At 35.4% G+C, this 27,356-nt stretch overlaps 1 protein-coding gene across 3 annotated transcripts; it reads left to right on the top strand.

Annotated features, from left to right (window-relative positions):
- The first annotated feature begins 199 nt into the window (after positions 1-199).
- Positions 200-27,351, top strand: jak3 (Janus kinase 3 (a protein tyrosine kinase, leukocyte)). 3 transcript variants are annotated; one of them, XM_067394538.1, is made up of 24 exons: positions 202-416; positions 2,463-2,672; positions 3,006-3,123; positions 5,448-5,565; positions 5,741-5,886; positions 6,012-6,312; positions 7,882-8,004; positions 8,263-8,420; positions 8,515-8,689; positions 9,786-9,966; positions 10,256-10,380; positions 12,535-12,666; positions 14,260-14,347; positions 14,579-14,703; positions 16,174-16,312; positions 16,892-17,040; positions 17,229-17,379; positions 19,120-19,253; positions 21,084-21,273; positions 21,362-21,486; positions 21,609-21,781; positions 24,944-25,061; positions 25,296-25,409; positions 25,775-27,351. In XM_067394538.1, exons 2-24 carry the CDS (start codon positions 2,486-2,488, stop codon positions 25,892-25,894), a joined length of 3,390 nt encoding a protein of 1,129 aa, XP_067250639.1. In that variant the 5' UTR covers positions 202-416; positions 2,463-2,485; the 3' UTR covers positions 25,895-27,351. The 3 variants fall into 3 exon arrangements, 2 of the variants coding, with proteins under 2 accessions (XP_067250639.1, XP_067250640.1); XM_067394539.1 differs by having other exon boundaries at positions 8,515-8,626; XR_010895951.1 differs by lacking the exons at positions 25,296-25,409; positions 25,775-27,351 and having other exon boundaries at positions 200-416; positions 21,609-21,838; positions 24,944-25,058.
- Positions 27,352-27,356: the final 5 nt, after the last annotated feature.

Here is a 27,356-nt window from a genome sequence, read left to right on the forward strand (position 1 = left end):
TAACAAACCCGCCGCACACTAGCAGAGAAAGAGGAAACCACAGTTTCAGTCTTCCCACGTAAAGAAAGCAACAACCCCATCAGCTCCAGCAAACACCCTCCCTCTCTTTTTCTCTCTCACTCCTATAAATACAATATTCTTGAACTTCATAATATGCATGGGTGGACCTGGTGTCAATTTTTGGCCTGGTCACGAAACAGAGATGTCACATGAGGCCGACCAGTAAAGAAACACCAAATGGTGTCGATCTTGCTAAAGCAGTCTGGAAATGAGGTGCTTTTGCGGTTTGTCTCTTTCCGGAAACGTGTCTCATTTGATCCCTCCCACCAGAGGCTCACAACAGCGAAGCCTGAGTTATATTTACGCAGCTCATCACATCAACATGAACAAATCATCAATGTTTCTTCTTAAATAAGGTAACGCCTTTTAGTTGTCTTAATTAGAATCGTAATATGAAAGAAAAAAACGTGTAACTTTACTATTTCAAAGAATATGCCAGTGGAAGTCATGTGACTACTAATGAAATATACATTTTGTGAGTGTGACGTTGTTTGTTTCATGTTTGCTTGTTTTATTATTGTTATTGTGTTATTGGAATATGAATAGATGTGGGTTTTTTTTGTAATAGGATGTTCCACTATAATATTTAACAGCCAATGACATTATCAAAACCAAACCAAACTTGTGTAACCTAGCCTTAACTTAAAATCCTTAATGTGTATCAAATATTTTACTGTTAGTGGCTTAATATTGAAAAGCTCTTGGAAAACACCCATGAATTTGTTTGTTACGGAAAGTACAGATGAGCTTACATGAGAACGATGAGCTCACTTCTGTCATGACCACCATGATTCCAAGAACTGGTGTTAACAATAATCCACTGCTTCACATGTTAATGTCTCTTTCTTGTAACGTTTAGTACTTACGGTAGGCCTCAAGTTCTCTCAAGATGGACTTTATTGTATTTATGTTTGGGGTCTTGAAGACCTAAATGATTTGTGTCTAAAATAATAATAATACTTGCAAAACTAGCCGTTCAAATTCACCTTTTAATATCTTCCTTTGACTTAATTAAAGCCCATTTGAAAGATATTACTCAAAAATGCTTTTCTAAAATGTAATGTTATCAAAAATAGCAACGTTGTTTCAGTTTGGGGTAAAAAAAAATGAAGAGCTAGTGCCTAATAGACCCCCAGCAAAGTTAACATGTAACATTTTTCATTTAGGACATGCAATGAAGTGGAAATTGTGTTTAAAATCAGACTTCATATAGCAAAAGTCAACCTTAAAGTGCCCTTATTATCCTTTACATGCATCCAAGGTCAATAAACACTTTAATTTTCTCATAATATACATCGCACATCACCTCTTTTCTCAACGAGTCTGAAAACGGTTCGTTCAAAGATTCAGTCTCTCTAAACCCCTCCTTTCTGTGAGCCTACTCTGCTCTGATTGGTCAGATAGCCCAGTCTGCTGTGTTGGCCTACTCTGCTCTGATTGGCCAGATGTTTTTTTGTATCAATTTGAGCGCGAGTCCTCATCCTTTTAAAGTGTATGAAAAGTAAAACGTGGAAAACACAGACTGTCCTCCAAAAAAAAAACGACCCTCTAGGTCGTTTTTCAAGCACCTATATTTACATTTTAAAGTCATGCGCCCTCTAGCTGGCGTAAAAATAATGACACTGTCCTCATGAAATGACGTATGACTGTCGTTACCAATCAAAATGTGTGTTCTTTTAAATGCAATGTGTGGACTTTTTACACCATTTGTCCTATTTCCATTTAGCAAAACTCATTTTTTTATTAACGATTACATCCACCCCACCCCTAAACCTACCCTTGGTGATTTATAGTGCATATACACTTAATGAGGACCTGCGTTCCCTGGGATCGAACCCACGATCGTATGATCACATGATTGCATATTGTTATTGCAATGCTCTGCCAATTGAGGGAAAAGTTGAAAAAAGTTGAAAAGTTGTCCTGTTGTTAATAGGGGCGCAACTTTAGTGAACTATAGGTCGTATTTCAGGGACCTATATGGTCGTATTGGTTGGAGAACATGTTGGGAAAATAGCATCTTCATGTCGACAACACGAACCAAACTCTTCCAGGCCTCAACTACAACTACAGCGTTTGAGGGCGGGTCAAAGAAAATGTAGTTCGTGGGCAGCCAATCAAGACCATAGGCTAGCATTATGCAAATTTGTTGCATTTTTACATAAAGTAGATATGTAAAAGGAAGTGAGACTGGAATTGCTGACAACTCGTTTCAGAAGTTCAGAATTGATTCTTTCTTTTAGGAGACAATAACTTTATTTGTCATGCACTTTGATCTTTTAATAGATACATTTTAATAGCATCCTAGTTTGAGTTACATGCACTATTTTGGAAAGAAAGAACTTTCAATAAACACCTGCATCTGTTGAGAAAAAATATTCTAGTTATTTTTGTCCAATCAGGAGATTGCTTTGGTGTGAAGACCATGAGTGAAGAGGAAGAGGTGCCCTTGATGAAGAGCGAAAGGGCCGGCAGTCAGAAGTCCAGCTGTGACTCTGCCCTGCAGGTGCACCTGTACTACTGCCCCAGCTTAAATTCAGAGACCTCTTTCGCCATCCCCACGGGCCACATCACAGCGGAAAGTGTGTGTATGCTTGCTGCAAAAGCCAGCGGTGAGACACTAACATGTTTAAGATGATCACTAATGATGTCTGTTGCTTAAAGGTCAAAAGCTTCAGTTTTTAAGTGCATACTCAAGTATATGCTCTTTTCCCTTTTTTATTTGCTCCCCTATAACATCTACAAAGATGCAACAAGTAGCTGATAACCTTTACGTGGCCAAGATCTATCTTTTAGATAATTCAGTATGACTAAAGCATAAATTACACTTTAAGCAATATAGATCTGCTCATATATAGATTATGTGATCTTATAATTAAATACATTTAAAATAAATGTGCACCAACAATATTACAATAACCTGAACTGAATATTTATATTTTTAGGAATTCTTCCTGTGTTCCACAACCTGTTTGCACTGGCATCAGAAGATCTTTCATGTTGGTATCCACCAACCCATGTGTTTAAGAGTGAGGAGACTATCAAAGTTTACTACAGAGTGAGGTATAAAAACTGCTGTAATAATCTTATATTATTTATAAATAACTCACTCTTCCTGAATATTTGGGTGTTTATTTAACTAGCATATTCATGCCATTCATTTTCATTTCATTTGCAAATGCCTGTTATGTAAAGATTTTATTGTTTAACCTCCTCCCTTAGTCTTAAAGTATAAATTTTTCATAAAAAAATATGTTTTTAAAACAATAAATAAAAATTACAATCATGAATAAAAACAAAACTAAAATTTCAATATTTATGCTTTGAAAATGATTAATGTCAATGTTCACACCCTTATGTGTCATTTCCATCACAAAAAAAAATGTTGGTTCAAATGAAGTTAGTGTACTTGATTACCAAGAAGACAACAGTATGAAGTATGAAGAGCATACTTTAAGGTGTAATTCACACAAAAATGAAAATGATATAATCATTTACTCACCCCCATTTCATTCCAAACCTGTAAGACTTTTGTTCGTTTTCTGAGATTTCTGTTCCTCCATTGACAGTCCACACATCTACCACTTTGACGCTTCAAAAAGTTAATTCCAAATTTATTTATTCCAAGGTTTATTCCAAATTTTCTGAAGAGACTCGATTGCTTTATATGATGAACAGATTTAATTTAAGCTTTTATTCACATATAAACATTCATCAACTCACACATCAGTTGTGGTAAACGGAAGCTCAAGCATGTTCGCTTGACGTGCGAGAACCAATGAGGTTCATTCTCCTGTGTTTTGCAGCACGTTTGAGCTTCTGCAAGAACCAATGAGGTTTGTTCTCACGCATCAAACATGTACAATTGAGCCTCTGCTTATGTTAACTGATCAATGTTTATATGTTAATAAATGTCTAAATTAAATCTATTCATCATATAAAGCGATTGAGTCTCTTCTGAAAATTTGGGCTAAACCGCTCGATTCATATGGATTAGTTTTACGATCTCTATGAACTTTTTGAAGCGACAAAGTGGTAGTTGCGTGTCAATGGAGGGACAGAAATCTCTCAGATTTCATTTAAAATATCGTCATTTGTATTTCGAAGATGAACGAGGTTTGGAACGGCATGAGGGTGAGTAATCGATGACGTTTTTTTTAATTTTCGGGTGAACTATCCCTTTAAGATAAAAATGACGTGTTAAGAAAAGTAAAATTCTAAGTAATGTGAAATGTATGATATATGATGCATAATAACAAAATATTTTTTATTGCAAACATGCATCTTTCCCATACATTTTGTCAAATGATGCAAAAAATATGATCTTGACTGGTAAGACAAAGGAGGCCAGAGTCATTTCCATCACCATCATCAAAAAGAAAAAAAAACATTAATTTGATATGTAATGGAAATAACATGGAAATGTTCATTATTTACTTGCAGAAAGAATTACAAAAATTACAAAATTCTTCTGTGATGCACTGATATGCATTGTTGGCCATTGCTAGCAGTGTTGTTATTGTTAAAGGGTTAGTTCATCCAAAAATGAAAATTATGTCATTTATTACTTACCTTCATGTCGTTCTACACCCGTAAGACCTTCGTTCATCTTCAGAACACAAATTAAGATATTTTTTTGATGAAACCCGAGAGGTTTTTTTTTTTAATCCCCCATAGAAAGCAACGTAATTACCACATTCAAGGTCCAGAAAAGTAGTGAAGACATCGCTAAAATAGTCAACGTGACTGCAGTGGTTCAACCTTAATGTTATGAAGCGACGAGAATACTTTTTGTGAGCAAAAACAAAACAAAAATAACTATTTTATTCATTAATTACGTCTCTCCCGCCATTCTCCTACACTGTTTACGTTGTATAGTCAGTGCAGGCTTATGTGTTCTACGTCAATATTGACCGACACTGTTCACATTACTTTTCTGAACCTTGAATGTGGTAATTATGTTGTTTTCTATCGGGGATAAAAAACAAACAAACTCAGATTTCATCAAAAATATCTTAATTTGTGTTACAAAGATGAACGGATGTGGAATGACATGAGGGTGAGTAATTAATAAAAGAAATTTAATTTTGGGTGAACTAACCCTTTAACAAAAACTATAACTATTAAAAATAACTGAAATAAAATATAAATATCAGAAAAAAAACGTAAACGTTAAAAGTTAAAGTGATATACTAAAATGACTAAAACTGACAAAAAAAAACAAACAAACAATAAAATTACTAAAACTAAAATGAAAAGGGAGGGAAAACATGTGAAAAATACTTAACACTGATTGCTAGTGGACAAATTAAACAGTGAGAAAGTGAAAAGTGTTTTAAGAGATCAACTGTTTATGTGATTGTAAAGCTCTTCTCTCTGTGTTAAAGGTTTTTCTTCTCAAGCTGGTTCGGTCAAGGGTCCAGGGCATCGTACCGCTTTAGTCTCAGCAGAGGACGAATCTGTGCTGTGCTGGACTACTGCGTCATTGATTATCTATTTGCGCAGGTATATACTTTAAAAGCGTGTGAAATGTGAAATGTACACTGAGTATTATGTGCCTCGATCCTAATGATGTATCGATATGACTCAAATCATTTTTAAAAAGCTGGCATAAAGCTGCTGACTCAACTGTTCGAGATCATTTCCCTTCCCCTCTGACTGTACTATCTTCCTGTTTCAGTCCCGCAGTGATTTTGTGTCTGGACGTGGCGGGATTTCTCCTGCTTTGAGTTTGCAGCAGGAATGTTTGGGTATGGCAGTAATAGATCTGTGGCGTATGGCCAGAGAGAGAAACAAGAGCCTTGCTGAGATCTGCAATACAACAAGGTATGTTACAACATGAGAAAGTCTCATATAAATTGATGGACAGAGCTATACAGAGATGCTATGTCCATTTAACGTACAATTTAAATGTTCAAGCTGCATTAACCACTGCAAAAATCTTATTCCAGCTACAAGTCCTGCCTCCCAGAGGCTCACAGACAAGATATACAGCGTATGAGTCGCCTAGCGCGGTATCAGATCCGCAAAACGCTGAAGCGCTTCCTAAAGAAGCTGGGCAAGTGCTCAGCTGGAGAACGCAACCTGAAGCTCAAGTACCTGATGGAGCTGAATATGGTGGAGCCGGCTTATGGTTCAGAAAGCTTCACTCTGGATCACTCTGGATGGTTAGAGCAAAGCGAGCAGCAAAGGATCAAAGCCGTTCAAGTGTCTGGAGAGGGAGGGATTCAGATACAGACCACAGAGAGCCAGGTAGGCTAGCCTAGATGAGTAGACGTGGTGATATTCAGACAGTACATCTGCAGGTGTGATGTTGTATTAATACAAAAGTTCAATAAACAAGAGATTAATTTTGAGTAACTTACATTTTAGAAACAATATCGTCAGTTACTTTGTCGATTTTTCAACGAAACTGCTGAGTGAGTGAGTGAATGAGTCATCGAGTCACTCATAAACACAGCCACTTGTTTTGTTCAATGTGCATACTATCCATCCTAAATGATGACATTATGTGACATTAAGGCTGTGTTCCACTCCGATTTTTATGCCCTTCACTCGCTAACTTCTCTCCGTCCCGTGGACTGTGCGTTGTAGGCTGGAAAGTCCTCTGCGTAGCTCGCTAAATTTAAACCCCTTTTCTACTTATGAATATGTTTTATGCAGCATTCTATATGCTTATAAATTGTTGGAGAAAATATATAAAATAGATAAATGAGCTGTTGGAGAAAAATAAAACTTCCCATATACACTTCCCTCGTTCACATCACGAAGTGGAACGCACTTAAAAATGGCAGCAGGGATTACCCCGAGGGGAAGTGCTTAGGGAAGTTCGCGAGTGCATGTCTAAAATTGGAGTGAAACGCAGCCTTAGTAATACTATTTCAATACTATTTAGTGCGGATAGGGTGGATAGTATGCACACTGGGGTGCAGGGCCAGTGTTTTGAATGAATCTGTTAAGTGAATGATTCAATGACTCGCCCATAAAGACAGCCTGAATATATCAGTAAATGCATTCACTCATGAATGCAGTCACTTGTCGCCACCTACTGGAGTTAACCGGTTGTGTAAATATAAATAATTACATAAATATAAAAATAAAATTATATGATTATCTGAATATAAAGTGTTTAATTGAAAAAATAAGTTAATTGAAAAGAAACAAGAAGCTCAATTAATTAAATAAGTGGGCTTGCTTTTCTAAACTAATTTTTACGCTTTCAAAGTTCACAATCCACTTTTCAGTGAAGTACAAGAGACTGTTAAATCTTTATAAATATATATTTATAAAACTACATACACTGCTGTTTTTATTGTTTGAATTAATTTAATTTTATACTTTTTTTCCAACATGGAAGCATTCAAATGATCAAAAGTGGCATTACAGACAATTATAATGTTAGAAAAGAAGATTTCTATTTCAAAAACTTTCTATTAATCAAAGAAAACTGCAGCACAACTGTTTTCAACATTGATAATAATAAGAAATGTTTCTTGAGCATCAAATCAGCATATTAGAATGATTTCTGAAGGATCATGTGATCTGAAGACTGGAGTATTCCGTTTTGCCATCGCAGGAATAAATTACATTTCAAAATATATTCAAATAGAAAACAATTATTTAAAATTGTAGTAATATTTCACAATATTACAACCATATTACCGTATTTCTGATCAAATAAATGCAACCGCGGTGAGCATTAGACACTTCTTTCAAAAACATAAAAAAATCTTACCAGCACCAAACGTTTATGTACAGTACATTAGACATTCAGCATAATTTCTCTGTTATTTACTAAACTCCCTCTGGTACCATTCACAGGAATGGCAGACGTTCTGTGATTTCCCCCAGATCACAGACATTAGTATTAAGCGTCTTTGTCAAGAGCAGATGCCCCTGGAAGGAAGGGTGGTTACCCTCACACGCCAGGACGACCAGTGCATGGTATTGGCATTGCATTTATTTATTAAATTCCTTTTTTTGAAGTATTAACACATAAACTTTAAAAAAAGGGAAGTAAACTTCTGCACTGATGGTATCAGTGTCAGTGACTCGAATGCCATTTTGATTAACCAAGGTTTTATTACTTATAAAAAAAGAATAATAAATTGGAACTTGTGATGCTTACAAAGTTCTTTTTGTTGAATTCTACATTACATAGCAGTTTTAAATTGTATATTTTGTTTCTCTTTCCACCAATAGGAGGCTGAGTTTCACAACCTAACTGAGGCGCTTTCCTTTGTATCTCTGGTTGATGGCTATTTTAGACTGACTACAGATTCGACTCACTATTTCTGCGCAGAGGTGGCCCCGCCAAGCTTACTGGAGGACTTACAGGATTACTGCCACGGCCCGATCACGTACTACACAATTTCATTTATACCCATGTGGTAAAATTAGAAAGGAAATGAGTAATGACTAAATAATAAGAAGAATTTTGTTGTGTTTCTAAAGGTCAGAATTTGCAGTGCACAAGCTTAAGAAATCTGGAGCCAAAGATGGGATGTTCCTGTTACGTCACAGTCCTAAAGACTTTGACAAGTACTTCCTCACTGTTTGCATACAGGTACCAGATTTGCTGGACTCATACAAACATTATAAAGCACCAAGTTTTGAGTTTCCACTAACAGTAAGTAACTAAAACAGCACATGACTCATAACTCCAAGCTTCAAATTTGAAGTGACTATAGTACATGTAATATAATCTGTAATGTGAAAATAAATTTTGCATTGCATGCCATAGCTCTAGGGGTCAGAATATACAACAATAATAGGTTACACTTTATTTTACAGTGCTGTAGTTACATTGTAACTACACAAATAAGTACTGTTAATTAACTATATGTACCTACTATAGAGTTACAGTTAGGGTTTGGTTTAGGGTTAATTACTGATTTTTATGCATAATTTACTGTTATTACTATAGTAACTATGTAACTATGGCACTGTAAAAAAAAAAATTAGGGCTGTCAAATGATTAATCGTGATTAATCGCATACAAAATAAAAGTTTGAGTTTGCCTAATATATGTGTGAGTACTGTGTGTAATTATTATATATATATAAATACACACAAATTAATGTATATATTTAAGAGGAATATGTTATTTATGTGCAAAATATTTTTATTTATATATAATATAAATTATATAAAAATATAAATAAATACATATACTTGTAAATATTTCTCAAATATATACATGAATGTGTTTGTATTTATATATACATAATAATTATACACAGTACACCCACATATATTAGGCAAACTCAAACTTTTATTTTGTATGCGATTAATCACGATTAATTGTTTGACAGCCCTAAAAAAAATCTTACCTAATAATATTGTAAAGATGTTTTTAAAAGAAAATGAAGGTATATGTTATATAGGCTAGGTTGTTGAATGCATTACTGCATTAAACACTTGCAAAAAAGTTTTTAAAAAAAGCAAGCCTCAGCCAGATGAGAAAACGTATGGCAAAAGTAACAAAGCACATTACTTTCCATAAAAAGTAACTAAATAACTAAAAGTTGTTTCAAAATTTACATTAAAATAATACTAAGGAGCAGAGTTGGGGAAAGTTACTTTTTAAAAGTAACTTTCCCCAACTCTGCTCCTTAGTATTATTTTAATGTGAATTTTGAAACAACTTTTAGTTATACAGATTGGCTGCATTGTTAATGACTAGACTCCAGTGTTATATTTCTTAACTTCTGATGTTCCAACAGACTCCTCTGGGGATGGATTACAAGGACTGCCTGATAGAGAAAAATGAGAAGTTCAGTCTGGCTGGGATCCACAAGTCATTCTGTAGTCTAAGACAGCTCACAGACTTCTATCAGCACAATACGCTTCTCATGTCAGACATCCCTGTCACCCTGGGCAAGTGCTGCCCACCCAGACCAAAAGGTAGAACATTTCTGTTAATATTTGCTTGTGTTTTATGTTTATCTTTTATAGAAGTTAGAAAGCAGGAGTTTTTTTTTATTTAAATGGAATTTAATTTAAATATTATTTATTTAATTATTTATATATTTTATACATATCATATTTCATCAAATAAATAATCTAAAAAAAAAATATTGGTAAAAATAATCAAATAACTTCACCAGATTATTGATATATATTATTATTATTATTATATATATTTAAAGGTTTTTTTTATTTTTTATTGTGCTATTTCTTGTCTTCACTGCAGAACTTACCAACATGATCATTGTGCGTAACAGCAGTATGGTCGAGATGCCCACATCCCCCATGTTACAGAGACAAAAACCAAGCCACATGCAGTTCCACATGATTAAGCACGAGGACCTCACCTGGGTACATTTATACTTATTTATAAAGGGTTTAAATATATTTTCATATTTTCATTTTTCAAAGGTATCACCACTAGTTTGAGGACATAAAAATGTATTATATATTATTTTTAAAGTGCCCCTATTATGCTATATTAAAGGTTTATAATTTTTTTTCCTAGCTTCACATGCATCCAAGGTCAAAAAACACAATTTTCTCATAATATACTGTGCAAAAGTCTTCATAAATACATCAGTATTTTCACCCCCCAAAAAGGGTTTTAAGCCAGTTATTTATATCTTTTGCTGTCGTGTGGCAGTAGGAAACCTCAGTTCACAATTCTAAACATTCATTTTGCCATTAATTGTAATAATTCAGAGAGATTTTTGTATGCACAGCAAGTCTGACAACAGCCGGTGCTCCACATGGAGATCTGATCTCACCATTATTGAATCCATCTGTGATTACATGAACAAACAGATGAAACTGAGACAAACTAAATCCAGGACGGAACACCAATTATCATATTTGAATTTCGGCTACAGAGGCTTCCTTAACACTTGATACACAGTGTTACAAACACTAACGATGGCAGCAGTTTTTCCATATCAATTCCAGCGTGAGACCTCATCCTTTTGAAGTGCATGCAAAAGTGAATTTCCAATGCTCAAATCAGCATCTTGTCAACAAACACGAACCAAACTCTTCCAGGCCTCAACTACAACACTGTGTTTGAGAGCAGGCCAAAGAAAATGTTGTTTGCGGGCAGCCAAATAATTTGTTACATTGTTAGAGACTGGAATTGCTGACGACTCATTTCGGCAGTTCAGAATATATTTTAAGTAGGGATGTCCCGATCACATTTTTTTTGCCCTCGAGTCCGAGTCCGAGTCATTTGATTTTGAGTATCTACCGATACCGAGTCCCGATCCGATACTTCTATAATACATGAAAAAGAATAAAGAAGAGCGAAAAAACAGATCCAGGAACAGTGCTTTTCAGGTTTTTCAGGTATCTAACAGTTTTCAAATAGTAATCAAATATAAAATATCACTGCATATTATCTTTACTGTATAAAATAAATAAAGATTAATCATTATTGAAGTTACAAAAACTATTCAGTCAAGAGCAGTGAGTGATTTCTTTGTTATTTGTTGTTTTATTTAACATTAAAAACAGGCAGCAGGAATATTTTTTCTCACATGCACAATCCAGTACATATACTGTTCCACATGCGCTGTCTTTCTCGACTAATAGCTATACGTTCACTTAAGACATAACCGACTATGTTTGCTAGGATACTCGCTAGGACGGGCATTTTTAAATAATTTTTGTATGAATTTGTCCGCCGAAGCGCAAGACTTGAAAGAGAACTCAGTATTTTCGCGCTGACTGGAATAAGCGTGTGCGCGCTTCGGATGAGCGCACACAAATCTTCTCACAGCGCGTGCGAGTTCTCTTTCGCGTCTTGTTCTTGAAGGTTTAAATCAGCAAGGCTTATGAGTTAGTTTAAACACAGATAGCAACTTGTGCTGTTCAGGTCTCACCTGTATCAACACCCGGGTGATGACGGCGTAAATGACTGGACATTAGAGCAGACGGCACTCGCAGTTAACAGTTTACAAAGAGTGACTGTTTTGTCCACGCTTTTTGATTATCGTTGTTGTAACGTTTTGCGCATCCATCGACTGAAACGTACATTATTTGAACTCTGTCCGTTTTCCACGTTGCTATTTTAAACACCATACGGTAGGCCTACGGTTCGATTTTTTTTACCGAGAACCGTTGCACCCTAATACATATCCGAGTACTGATCGGGAGGTAACGTCCGATTCCGATCGAGTCTGAAACCACTTGATCGGGCCCGATTTCCGATCACATGATCGGATCTGGACATCCCTAATTTTAAGAGACAATAACTTTATTTGTCATGCACTTTGATCTTTAAAAAAATACATTGTTTTACATTCACAAACAGCTATATTAGACACTGCATGAAGGGTAATACATAATGGGGTGGTTAATATTTGTCTTTCTTATTTATTATTTTCAAACTGTAGCCACTGACTGAAAGCAACTGAACGTGTTGATTTTAGGGAGGTCAAAAGATGAATTTTAACAATATGTCTAATTTCAAAACAACTCAAGTCAAGCTTCTTCATTTCTATCTTTTAACAGGAGGAAAGCTTAGGCCAAGGTTCCTTCACACATATCTATAGAGGCATTAAGACAGACCAGCGGGACGGAGTGACACACTCCACGGAGGTCCTGCTGAAGGCCCTGGATGCAAATCATAAAAACTGCTGGGAGGTGTGTTTTCATTCCTGGAACATATGCTGAACATGGTTGGGAAAAGATAATGTCCTGTAAAACTCTTACTCAAATATGCACTTTGTCACAGAGAATATTGCGTTTCCATTAACTGACAGTTCATGACCAAGTTTTGTGTAGTATTTGCGACTGGTCTTAAAGATAAGATTTACGAATGACTCCGAAAGTTTGGCCAAATGCAAACCAAAATGTTAATAAGTGACATGTAATAAAGAGCTTGCATAAAAAAATGATTACACAGGGTTCTTACGCAGATTGGAAAAGTAGGGAATTTGATTTGAGTAATTTCCAGGTTTGGATAAGTGTGGGAAAAAAATGTGTTTCCAGACTAAAGCATTGCCCATATCCAGTTTTCTAAAATATAAAATTAAAGGTGCCGTAGAATGGAAAATTGAATTTACCTTGGCATAGTTGAATAACAAGAGTTCAGTACATGGAAATGACATACAGTGAGTCTCAAACACCATTGTTTCCTCCTTCTTGTGTAAATCTCATTTGTTTAAACGACCTCCGAAAAACAGGCGAATCTCAACATAATACTGACTGTTACGTAACAGTCGTGATCATTAATATGTACGACCCTAATATTTGCATATGCCAACTCATGTTCAAGGCATTACACAAGGGCAGCCAGTATTAATGTCTGGATGTGCACAGCTGAATCATCAGACTAGGTAAGCAAGCAAACCAACAGTGTAGCATTAGCCCGTTAGCCATGGAGCATAGCCTCAAACTCATTCAGAATCAAATGTAAACATCCAAATAAATATTATACTCACATGATCCGATGCATGCATGCAGCATACATGACGAACATCTTGTAAAGTTCCATTTGAGGGTTATATTAGCTGTGTGAACTTTGTAAATGCACTGTATTATAGTCGAGAGCTCGGGGGCAGGGATTGCGAGGATTTAAAGGGGCCACGCGCTGAATCGGTGCATAGTTAAAAAATTAATTAAACAAAATCTATGGGGTATTTTGAGCTGAAACTTCACATATTCAGGGGACACCTTAGACTTATATTACATCTTGTGAAAGAACATTCTAGGGCACCTTTAAGAATTTCTAAAATAAATGTATCATATAGCAGAGTGATTTCATGGCAAAAGTGATTGTCAAACACGACTGAATGAATTCAAGAAGCACATTTTTATTACGCGAAACTTTTTGTCTTTACCATAAGCAAGTCTCTTTTGAACTTCATTTGGTGATTGTGCAAAATCAAACCACATTTACAGTATCAAACTCGTATCAGAGGTTAATATATGTTTTAAGTTTCTTCTTATCATCTATAAATGCATGTTGTCACTTTGAGAAAACCAATGAAAAAACCTGAGAAAATAATAATATTTATTACAGATGACTACTATATACCAAATATAATGCTATAAATAATGCTGTAAGAACCATTTATGTTAAATATGGTCTGAAAAATCTACAAAAAGAGTTTGGAAATTTGAGTTTGGAAAAGTATGGAATTTTGAAATGGAAAATGTGTAGGAACCTTGATTACAACAATTTTGTATTTTCAGCCATTCAATTCTGCCTTTAATCTTCTTGCTGTTTTCAAGTCTTTTTTTGAGGCGGCCAGTTTGATGAGTCAAATTTCCCACAAGCACATTCTCCTGGTATATGGCATCAGCGTGCACAAATCCAAAAGTAAGTGTGCTTCTTTAAAAGTCACGTAAAAGCACTCTCAGGAGACACTCTTTTATCAAAGTCTAAACACAAGAGGACAAACCCTAAAAAAGCAATTAAAAGTCTGTGTAATGACCTCAGCTCTTTGAATCTTCTTGAACTCTAAATGGGTTTGGAGTGTTGTTGGTGATGCTGGTTGCCTGTCAAAGTACCTGTGAATGCACTAAAGTGTGTCCTCCCCGTCCCCCGCAGACATCATGGTGCAGGAGTTTGTGAAGCACGGCGCACTGGACCTGTACCTGAAGAGAAGCACGTCTGTCTCAGTCAGCTGGAAACTAGACGTGGCCAAACAACTGGCCTGTGCTCTCAACTTTCTGGTGAGAAATATCCATCCATGCATGATAAATTGGCTACTAATGACAAAATACAGAGCTACAGTATATTGGGACTATAACAGTTATCATTTTTAATTTTTTGGTTTTGGTTGATATTTACCAGTCAATACTGAATACTACATTTTTGATATACTTGTTTCCACCTGTATATTGATTTTTAGATTACTTTTGCAATCATCTAAGGCTAATTTGAAGAAACAGCATTAGATTCACTTAAGAATCACAACTTTTGATTTAAAAATTTGATTTAAAATTGACCAAAAAAGACAGATTTAGATTAAATTTAGATGTTAGTAGGTTTTGAATATTGGCCATTTACTGGTTATCAGCCATAACATGTAAATAATTATTCAGCTAGACATTTATTTTTGGTGCATATGGGAACATGCGGCTATAATGTAAGATACAATATACACTACCATTCAAAAATTCAGGGGCAGTAGGCTAAGATTTATTTTAATTTATTTACATTAATTTTAATGTTTTTGAAAGAAGTCTCTTATGCTCAACAAAGCTGCATATATTTAATCAAAAATACAGTAAAACATATATATTGTGAAATATTATTACAATTAAAAATAATTGTTTTCTATTTTAATATACTTATTCCTATGATTTAAAAAGCTGAATTTTCAGCATCATTACTCCAGTCTTCAGTGTCACATGATCCTTCAGGAATCATTCTGATATGTTGATCAAGAAAAATGTTGAAAAGTCAAATTTTACTGATCTTACTGACCCCAAGCTTTTGAATTTAGAGTTGGGTGCAGCAGGCGCAATGATATTACGCAGCGCCTCTCACAAATGTCTCCATGGTTGCAAGCAGGGGATCACAGGTGCTGCGTAATATCATTGCGCCTGCTGGTACAGCAGCAAAGTTCCTTGATTATTACGCCGGAATGAGAGTATAGTTCCAAGCCATATCGGCCTAGAAAATCGCAACTTTTCATTTAACCCGTCGGTCTTAGTACACGATGTAACTACAGAAGAGTCAACTTTTAAATAGGAAAAATATTAAAAATCTTTGGTCATTTTTGAGCGAGATGCTAACGGTCTAATCAGATTCAATGAACTATGTTAAGCTAGAAAGTGGTACCGCCAGACCCGGAGATTGGCTAAATGGATTCGAAAACGGTAAAACTCAACTGTTTAACTCTAGGGGAGTTGGAAAATGATTTTCAAAAAAAGTGGAGTGTTCCTTTAAGAAAGTTTGATTCTAAGGTAGCCTATAGTTCATACCAAGAAAAGGTGTATCTTCAGTTAAGGTATACCTTTAGAGTCTTAATAGCGAGCTAAGAGACAACGTTATTGGGAAATCCAGCCCTGGTAACTTACTTTATGTTAAACCAACAGTTCTTTTTTACAGTGTGTACTCAATATTTGAGTGGATGCATCCCATCACTGATTTCGGCACTAGTTAAAAATCATTTTTCTTTTGTCTGTCATATACAGGAGGAGAAGAATATTGCACATGGGAATATTTGCGCAAAGAATCTGCTGTTGGCCAGAGAGGGTGACCCTTCCTCTGATAACTTGCCCTTCATTAAACTGAGTGACCCTGGCATCAGCATGGCAATGCTGGGCAAAGAGGGTAATTATACTAAACACCTAGATGAATATCAAAACAATGAAGATCAATTTTACTCTTCTAGACTTCTAGAATAATTTGTATTTTAAAAGAATATTAGAGAGAATAATAGATTCTTTATTTAGCTCTCATTAGGAATTAATTGAAAATTCCCTTTTGGTGAGAATATGCAATAAATAACATTCATAATGTATGTTATAATGCATTATATCTTTTCATCAGCATCATAATATTTGCAAATTTCTTGTTACATCTGAAAATGGTTGTTTGTCATGTGTTTTAATGCATTATTTTATCTAAAGGTGCAGAAATTAATAGATGAGTATTATAATGTATTATAACTGTGGATATAATTATTTATGAAAAGATATAATGCATTATAACATACATTATGAATACCTTTATAATGCATTATACATAAAGGCTGGTTGAGTTTTTTGCCCTCTGGATGCGTGCATTTGTCTAATTCTTGCTGAATACTAGCACAACTGTTCCAGAGGGCAAAAATGAAGGTCAGTAAAGGTATTACACCATGACATGACTGTGTATAAAAGAATAACATGCATATTACTGTGAATCCAGTGGTGTTGGACAGAATCCCATGGGTGGCCCCGGAGGTTCTGGATACACTTGAGATTGAAGTGGAGTGTGACAAGTGGAGTTTTGGAACAACGCTGTGGGAGATTTTCAATGGTGGAGAAGCTCCATTGCAGGGCCTGGACCTCATACAAGTACAGACACCTCACATGAATATACAATACACCATCATAATTTAAATACAGATTTTCTTTATGATGTTACACGTTCTAGATAAAGATCACCACAACATTTAAAAATTTGAGAGTTACACATATACTCAGGCAGTGTGCTTCCACCATTATACTGTGGCTGAACAGCTGCTGTCCTTCTTTGTATCCAGAAGGAGCAGTTTTATGAGCATTTCTCAAACCTGCCTGCGCTGGAGTGGACCGAGCTGGCCGACCTGATCACTCAGTGTATGCAGTACCAGCCTGAGCTCAGACCGTCCTGCCGGAGCATCATCCGACAACTTAACAGCCTCATCACTTCAGGTAACACACAGATGAACACCAGCTCTCTTCTCACAATGGCACTCATTTATGAAACAAACATACGACAGAAAATTGAGCGTACGGTCATTTCCACGCAGAATTTGTCATTTATCAATATGGAACGTGAGCGGTGACTACGATAAAATCTCACGTCAGGTCTCAGCTCGTGTGCGCACGTTTTTGCGTCAGCGGGAACTTGTGTGTAGCATAGTAAATCTGGTGGAGAATTGTTATGAGAAAATTTTTATTATTTTCTTGACCGACAATCACTCACTAACCGATCATTAACCATTAAACGACACGATTAAAATGTCACATTACATTTCTGCTTTATAATGAATGCCACTATAGCCTATTTGTGTTTTATAGCAACTTATTTTTCATTCTTGTTCTGTCCTGAATAAAATACATTTTAAGGAGTGAAGAGGAGTACTAAAATAAACCAAGTTTATATAAGTTTTTTGTTTTATTTGCTGGTATTTTCTTTTTAAATTAATTTTATTGTTTTTAGAGTAAGATACATTTCTTTTTTATGTGATTACTTCTTCTTCATGGCCGGGTTACGTTTCTCTGTGTCATAAACTATAGGGCGAGGCTTCTAAAATTTGGGTCGCGATATTTAAATGACAACAGTTTTCAGCCGTCCAATTTATCAACATTCGATTATTCGTACGATAGGGATGCCAGCATATGAATATTTGATAAATCAGACCCGAGCCCAGTCGTATGATGATTTCTGCACTCGGATCTGCGCTCATTTATACGTTAGATTGATAAATGAGGCCCAATAACTCTGATGTTTGTGATCTGCTCAGATCTGTGATCTGTCCTACTCTATGAAAGAAATAAAGTGGCAAATGGTCTTGACCCTTGGATTTTAAGCTGGTTAGTGCCTCTTGAGTAAGATCACTTTCTTTTTCCCATATAAAACTGTTATTAGCCCTTTTACTCATGGTAAATCACCGTATGACAGCCTATCATGGCTTATTAATTTATTTCTACTATAACATAATATTTGTATATATATATATATATATATATATATATATATATATATATATATATATATATCTATATATATATATATATATATAACCCTCTACAAAAGTAACTAAAGCATTTAATAAAATGTAAATATTTAATATATTATTTAATAATGATTTTATTAGTAAGTGTTTTTTTTTTTGCTGTTTGACATTTAAAGTGATAGATCCAAAAATAAAAATTTTGTCATCATTTTCTCACCCTCATGTTCCAAACCTGTATGAATTTCTTTCTTCTGTTGAACAGGAAAACATATTTTGAAGGATGTGGGTAAACAAACAGTTGATGGTAGCATTGACCATAATAGGAAAAAGGTCAATGGTTACCGTCAACTGTTTGATTATCCACATTCCTTAAAATATCTTAAATATCTTAAACTATCCCTTTAATGGATATATTAAAATATTAAATATGTCATTAATTTACTTAACCAAATACATGCATTATTATTATTGTGTAATATTGATATTTATTTAGGAATATAAAAAAAAATATTACTAAATAAATATCAATATCCATTAATTTTAATTAAAAATATGATTGTTACTTTGAAATGTAGCTTTATATTGAGGGCCAAGTGGCTGAATTACATATCATCCTGTTTATAAAAAAATACTCCTACATCTGGGATAGATTTGTCCTAAAAATATGGGAATATGATCAGCCATCATGACAGTTCTAATCATCTGTCCGTAGATTACGAGATTCTTCATGCGACCGGCACTCTCCCCAAGAGCGATGGCTTCTGGAGAAGACCGAACATGTTCAAAAAGCAACAACAGGATGTTTTTGAGGAGAGATACCTGCGATTCATCTCTGTTCTGGGGAAGGTACAATGTAAAAAGCATACAGAAACATTCCACCGATAGAGGGCGCTGTTGTACATTTCATAACAGCTCTAGCCTGCAGCCTTTTGGAGCAAAGCCTAACAGTTAGGGCCAGTTGTTCAAAAAGTTTAATCTGGATCAAAAATATCTGGATTTGGAAATCCCATGTTTTGCTATCCAGGATCAGGTAATTCATTTTACTTTTGTGCTGGTTTTTCAAAGCAAAATTGGATTGGATCACCCTGATCCAGATACAGATGCACACTTTCTCAGATGACCAAATCTGGATTACTAGTGCTCTAGCTGTTTGGGGATTATTTTATTGCAGCAAAATCTCTTTTTCTCTTTACAGTAGGTTACTGAAAGGCTAAAAATGTAGCCTAATGTCTACTTCTAATTTATTACTTTAACAGTTAAACTAATCAAGAGCAAAATAAAAAAATGTGTGTTTATGTATATTACATGATAAAAATGTATTTTTGACCAGTTTTAAAGTTTTATTACATTTTTGTTCTTGAAATCCACCCTTCTGACGGGATCAGTATAATCCAGATTTTTTGGATCAAAGGTATCCCAATCTTACTAAAAAGAATTGAACAACACAAACGGATGATTTTATCCAGATAAACCCAGGGTTGGATTTTGTGATCTAATCTGAATTCAGAATCCTTTTTCCTTTTGAACAACCCATTTTCCAGATTTGATCCAATCCGATAGCCGAAATCCTATCAGATTACTTTTGAACAACTCGCCCTACGTAATAATAAGGCCTGGTTTCACAGACAGGGCTTAGCCAAAGCCAGGATTAGGCCTTAGTTCAATTAGGATATTTAAGAGGCTTTTATAAACGTAGAAAAAAAAACATTACTGGTGTGCATCTTGAGACAAAACAATGGCACTGACATGTTTTACGATATGTCATTGCACATTTCTTTCCGTTAAAACGGTTCAAACATGCATTTTAGTGCATGTTTAGCCTTGTCTGTGAAACCAGCGGTATGTGTTTTTAATGTATGTAATGGACTGTTGCAGATGGGTACTTTCAGTTGAGACTTGACTGATTAGACTAGTATTACAAGTTAGGCCTACTAAAAGGAATTTTTCCTCTTTTATTTTAAGTCATTTAGTTAAGACTACTAATTACTTTTTAAAGTCAACATTATATAGATTGGTCTAATGTAAATCCAAAAAGTAAGACTGATTACCCCCTTAGTTAGGCTAGCTCTTAAGACACAGTCTTAACATAGTGGTGTTGTGGCAACAATAAACAAATCACCAGACTCAGTGTGTAAGAAACAAACTCGATCCAAATGTCTTTTAATGATTTATTTCTTGCAAGAACGATCAGACAGTCATACAAGGAAGCTAGCAGAGTGAAAGATAGATAACAGCTTTTCTCTGTGGCTCTTATACCTCCTGATCTTCAAGGTTGAAACCTTATTCTCGCCCATATTAGGCCCCCAAGCAGGAAAGAACTCTATGCTCAAAACTTCCTTATACAGCCCTCGTTTCTTATTAAAACATTTTGGCCTCCAGCCAAAAATAAAGACCCAAAGGTGAAATGTTTCTCTAACTAAAGCTTCACACATAACACACATTCCATATAACACGAGGTTTAGTACCACAGAATACATTTTAGCAGCATTTCAACCTTGGCAGTGTTTAGAGGAGACATACAATCCTCAACAAATTTTAAAATTTCCACTACAGAGGCTAATACTGGCAATGTTTATGCAGCTGTCTGGCTGATATACGTCAATATCAATTTTCAGTCAGAACTTTAAAGCATAAATGAAGATTGATGGGTTTTAACTGTTTCTGTGCGTGTGTTAGGGTAACTTTGGCAGTGTCGATCTTTGTCGTTATGATCCATGGGGTGATAACACTGGAGATCTGGTTGCTGTCAAAGAACTTCAGTCCAACAAACAAACCACCATGGCAGATTTCCAGAGAGAGATCCAGACCATCAGCTCCCTGCACTGTGACTATATTGTCAAATACAAGGGCATCTGCTACAGTGCAGGTCAGATTACCTTTGAAAATTACCAATCAATTTCCAATCTGTCCAGCCTGCCCATTCCAACGTATCTTATTTTTTGAACTCCTCACAGGTCGACTCAGCACAAAACTGGTGATGGAATATCTTCCGTATGGCAGTCTAATCGGATATATGGAGAAACACCGACAGAATGTGTGCACCCGCAAACTGTTGCTCTTTGCCTCGCAAATCTGTAAGGTACATTCAGACTAACAAACACCAGAACAAATTTTTTAATTATATAACTGGTCAGATTAGCTCATTTGAATTTTTCTGTGAAACTTTACACATCTAACCAGTAATGTAACATTGTTTTGTAGGGAATGGAGTACTTGCAAAGTATGCGTTATGTTCACCGTGACCTAGCTGCTCGCAATGTCCTAGTCGCCAGTGACACTCTGGTGAAAATCGCTGACTTTGGGCTTACGAAGATCATCCCTGTGGATAAAGAATACTACCGTGTCACGCAGCCAGGAGAAAGCCCCATTTTCTGGTGACAATTTCATTAAGCTCTTGGGAATTCAGGCAGACAACACAATAACTGATTAGGGTAAACCTTTACAATACGAGAGTGCACTAATATGCATTCATTCGGTAACACTTCACTTAAAGCCATTATTTATAATGCATTATAAAAGTATTTTTAATGCATTAATTATGCCTTGCAATGCACCTTATGCATTGTATGGTATTGTGAATAGTTGTAACCACAGTTACAATACATTATTAAATGCATTAAATAATTATAATAACAATGCATTAAAAACATGACAAACAACCTATTTCAGATTTAACAAGGAATCTGCAAATATTATAATGCATTTTAACTTTGGTTATAATTACTTATGATGTGATTATAATATACATTTATTAATTACTTTATAATGCATTATACATAAAGGCTTTAAAGTGTTACCGTTAACTCTTATTCTTCTTATTCAAAACATAATAATATCTTTGCAAATCATCGGCTAATGATTCATTAAAACAGATGTCTGGAAGTTGAAATGCATGGCTTTGACCCATTGTGGTAATTAACACAGTAATTTAGTTCATTCTAGATGTTTTAACGGCATTAATCCATGATTAAACATTTAATTAATAGCAATTCATATAGGACTTAATCTATTAATCGGATAGACTCTTTTATTAGCGGCATTTATTAGACAGAACCGTAGTTCACTGACAAGCTATGCAATATTGCGTTCATTATTGCAGATGAATCGCCTTCGATAATGAACGCGATATTGCGTGGCTTGTCAGTGATCTACGGCTCTGTCTATTAAATGCCGCTCCATTTGAAAGCAGGTGATGAGGATTTAGCGGTAATCAGGGAACCGGCTTTACTGACGAAATGCACGTGACAATCACATGCAATATATCGCCCAGCCCTAACTCTATTCTTCTCCTACTTTACCGGCCACTTACTTTTATGTATTTTGGGGAACATTTCATAATTGCGGTGCAAACTCACTGCACGACAAAACACATTCACTTCCACATATTTTATAATGTATCATATAATTCATGACATAGTTAACAAGTTTGTGAATATTTTGAATAAAAAAGAAAACTATATAAACGCGATACCTACATATCTGTCAGCTGCATGGCGCGTCTCCAAGGAATTTAAATAATGTTCTAAAATAACCCTCACCTTAATCCTCAACTGCACATATGTTGATGGCACATGAAAAAAAAAAATATTCCACATAATTTTTGGTTAATTTGGGAACATTTTATCGATTAAAAAAAAAACTAAAATCCCTCCTGAATTTCTGAACATGCAAAATAAAAATAAAAACTTAATAAAACCTGACAAAAGACTTCTCTACACCTTCATACACACACACACACACACACATATTTTTTATGTACAGTTCATGTCATTTTAAATAAGATTACTAAAGCAAATAATCTTGCCTTCTTCTCACACCATGTGCTCCCGTGACCATGTGTCAAAACAGGACCCTATAAATGGAGCTTGATAGTGATAGTGACACCCACACCTTACTGGACTGTTCTTTGGTACTTTCTCGACCTTTCTAATTGGTTGTAATCATTTAAAGAAAAATATACAAAACATAGGGCTTAAGAAAACGTTCTGTTGCCTGAGGGCAAGGCAGTGCTGTAGAAGTAATCCAAATTGCAAATTAAATCTATAAGATCCCATGAGTCCTGATAAATGCAATTTCTACTTATTGGGAAATCCAGCCCAGGGATTAAAGTCTGTTGGCACCTGACAGAGCTTGTTTTTGCTAATAGACCCTTTTCACAGACTGTGATGACGCGTTTTAACGGTCATCAATATCATAAATCCTGCAAAGTTTTTTATATTTTCATTTATTTATTTTTTTTTAAACATATGTATGTTTATAACACTATATTTAGTATTATATTACCTTTGCATCAAATTACAAAAACCTAATTAACGTTGCTGTGGGGGTGTGTCAATACAGTGACAGTAACATCTTTCTCTCTTCTGACTGCTGTTATCAATCGCTCTCTATTTTTTCCTCTTTTTGAATGTTGTGAAAACACTATTGTGGAGTTTTTCTTTTGCTATTTGAGCAAATGGAAACACAAAAAATATATTTCATGTAATCTCTCATTCACCGCTATAGAGGGTACTATGCACGTGACGTCACCATCAGCCGTTATGACTGTGGTCACGCCCACTGAGTGGCACAAAGACTGAGCGGCAGCATTGGTTTTCAGCGTGAAATGCTGTGAAAAACACACAAAACTCATCCAAAACGGGAAAGAGCTTTGTGACTGACTGTACAAATAGCTTTGACACAAAACCTGAGGTATATTTTTACAGACTGCCGAAAGCTACAGAAAAAATGAAGCAAATGGATCGGTGCAATTCACAGAAACAGCTGGACTCCAGGCAGAGAAGCATGTTTTGCAGTTATCATTTTGTGCTGAAACAATGGTTTTTGCAGTAAAATCATACGCTATATATTGTATTGTTATATATTGTGTTGACAAATCATCAATTAAATATTTACCATCTTATATTCTGAATAATTGGGTGTTTTTAAATAAACACTGACAAAAGCTATACAAGTTTTAGGGCTGGACGATATGACAACATATATAACATTGATATAAGTGATTACTTGGATTTAGACCTAGCTATATTGTAGTTATATAAAATATTCACAGGCAGATTTGCTTTATGTGTTACGCCGGTGTTGAAATCAGGCACATATAAATGTCAGGAAACACGATTTCTGGCTGCATGTCAGTATCCATGGATTAGGTTCCTTTGACGTGTTATAAGGAACACTTTCGAGTCCAACCTTTAGTGTAATCGTTTGTTTAACTCGCGTTTGCGCAGTTTCCCCTATTAAATCCAGTCACGCAGCAGGTTCTTTTGCCACTCAGTCCAGATGAGGGAGCACGTTCTGGTGGGAAAGTGACGTCAGTGCATACCCTCTATAGAATTTTATACAACTATGACGACTTCAGCTTCTAAGAAACCTGGAAATGTGAAAAGGTCCTGGAATTAGAAGTGTGTCTGTCAGTTCAGTGTAAATTGGGCTCAAAACTTTACAAAAAAACACCTTGTGGTAACAGATGGAATAAAATGACTTCTGTTTTTGCTTGTTATACATTTTTTTTTAATATATATTTCTGTCCTGTTCAGGTATGCACCTGAATCCATTTCAGAACTGAAATTCTCCCACAAGTCAGACGTATGGAGTTTCGGCATTGTTCTACATGAGCTCTTCTCTTACTGTGACATCAGTCGAAACCCTAAAAGGGTGAGTGAATGAAACTCCATATAACAGTGCCACTACAGTATGAGTACGGTCACAGGTGAGGTATTTGATGAATGAATGTCACCGTGAGCTGCAATGGCCCTTTTGATGTTTACTTTCAAACACTCACAAAAACTCAAATCAAAATTCTGTCATCATCGACTCACTGGATGTTGTTCCAAATCTTTTAATTTTTTCACTTTATAAACCTGCTTTATTGTAAATCATTTCATGCAGTTGTGTATCCAGAAGATTGGAAGTTATGTCCAGAATCCATCCATGGCCATCCATCTTCTTAATCTTCTCAAGGATAACTGGAGGTTACCGGCACCACCTCAGTGTCCACCAAAGGTAAAAATTAACATTTGTATGGGTCACAGTAACCAAACAAATTTTTGTTCCATTGTTTTGTGTGTGTGTGTGTGTATATCAGAATCAGAAGGAGCCTGTCTTCTTTTACACACACACACACACACACACACACACACACACACACACACACACACACACACACACGCAAGACACAGGTGGGACTAATCAGTAGCCTAGGCAACTAACCAGGGAGGAATCTGTAACAAAGAAGACAGGAACTAAACTGAAAGGAAACACAGGAAACATAAGCACATAAATGAAAACACCTGACACTAATGTAGTTAATGCTAACAAACCTTGTTGTAAAGTGGTACCGATTTTTTTTCTTTCTTTCTTTTTTTCAGGTGCACAATATTATGATTCAGTGTTGGGAGTTCAACAGCGAGGACAGACCAAGCTTCTCCTCTCTACAGGACCTGATTGAGAATAGCCTGTTAGATGAGAGAGAGGGATGTAAGGGGTAAAGTCAGAGTTACCCTAAACAGATCACTGTATTTTCAATATGTATATTTGAAATATAATTGAGTAATTTTAGGACATATTCTTTTAGCCTTTTACTGTTAAGTTACATTTTAAATGTTGAACTTCAGAGATACAGTAGATCAGCTGCTGCTTGTATATTAGCAGTTAAGTTTTTTTTACAAAAGTACATTTATAGAGCTAGCACTACCACTTTAATGATATTCCTTCATAAAATACTTTGGATTTCCTCTGTCATCACAAAGATATAGTCATAGGCATCACTTTTTTGATGTTGTGGTTTTATTTTGCCATTGTGTGGTGATGGTATGCAAAGCAGTATCAATCAAGAGCAGTAAAAAAGCAAGCCGGTTGTTCCTGTATATTTTAAACTAATCAAAAGTGAAATATGTCATATATCAAATGAATATCAGATGTTTCTGGACTGAATGTATAAAGCAGTATCTTTTCATGTCTTGTAACTTTCTATTGTGGTTAGACAGTTCCCTAAAACAAGCAGCATGTTTTTTTTATCACACAAGGTGTTAAGTCAGTGGCGTGCACAGACCTCCGCGAGGGCAAGGGCACAATTGCAACCGACTTGGTGTCTCTAATGAGACATCTCTCAAAAACTATATATACACACACACACACACACACACACACAAAGACACTATATATGGTCATCGTTCTTTATGCACACACACACACACACACACACACACACGTTTGTTTTTTTTAACTGTGGGGACATTCCATAGGTGTAATGAAAGCACTCAAAGCATGCATCATGGACGGATGCCAGGCAGCACTTCATGCACTCAGAATTTATCTGAGAGTCAAGTTACTTGCATAACCTGAAATGAGCTATATTTTTCCCATAATCATGTGTAACTTGCTCAAGAGACTACAGTAATAAAGAGTTATGATTTGTTCAGATTACACTTTCCCAGCTATTACAATGAATGAGGCTTTCAAGCTTCAGCAGAAAATATGAAAAAGCACCCTAAAAGTATCATAAAAGTCCTTATGACTTGTTTTATAACTTCTGAAATGGACCAAAATGCCAGTAAGTTAAACCCGAGAACCGAATAAGGCCAATTCGTGAACAAATCACTAGCTTGTGAATCGGATCAACCTATAAATTGAAAAGATTTGACTCAAAAGAACAATTAATTTGCGAATCCCAAGTTGACAACTTCCCTAATGAATGGAATGCATTTGAACAATTGGTGCCCTGCATTAATTTGTCAAAAGTACACATTTTATAGCCTACTCTTAAACAATACCTGCTTTTGGCTACAACTGTGCAACTAAGTGCCTACTTTGCGAGTCTTGCACTAAATAGCATCTCTTACAAAAATAAGTATACTTCAAGTTCATGTTAAATATACCAAAGTAAAGTTCAAGTATATTTTTTAAATATACTAATATCAATATACTAGTATACTTGTAATTGTACTATTT

The sequence above is a fragment of the Chanodichthys erythropterus genome, chromosome 9, assembly GCF_024489055.1.
Source record: "Chanodichthys erythropterus isolate Z2021 chromosome 9, ASM2448905v1, whole genome shotgun sequence".
Classification (NCBI taxonomy): domain Eukaryota; kingdom Metazoa; phylum Chordata; class Actinopteri; order Cypriniformes; family Xenocyprididae; genus Chanodichthys; species Chanodichthys erythropterus.

Excerpts from the sequence above, each read along its gene's own strand:
- jak3 (XM_067394538.1), top strand. The coding sequence starts at position 2,486 with ATGAGTGAAGAGGAAGAGGTGCCCTTGATGAAGAGCGAAAGGGCCGGC. Across the intron at positions 12,667-14,259 it reads ATCATAAAAACTGCTGGGAG|TCTTTTTTTGAGGCGGCCAG; the intron begins GTGTGTTTTCAT and ends GCTGTTTTCAAG. Across the intron at positions 17,380-19,119 it reads TAACAGCCTCATCACTTCAG|ATTACGAGATTCTTCATGCG; the intron begins GTAACACACAGA and ends ATCTGTCCGTAG.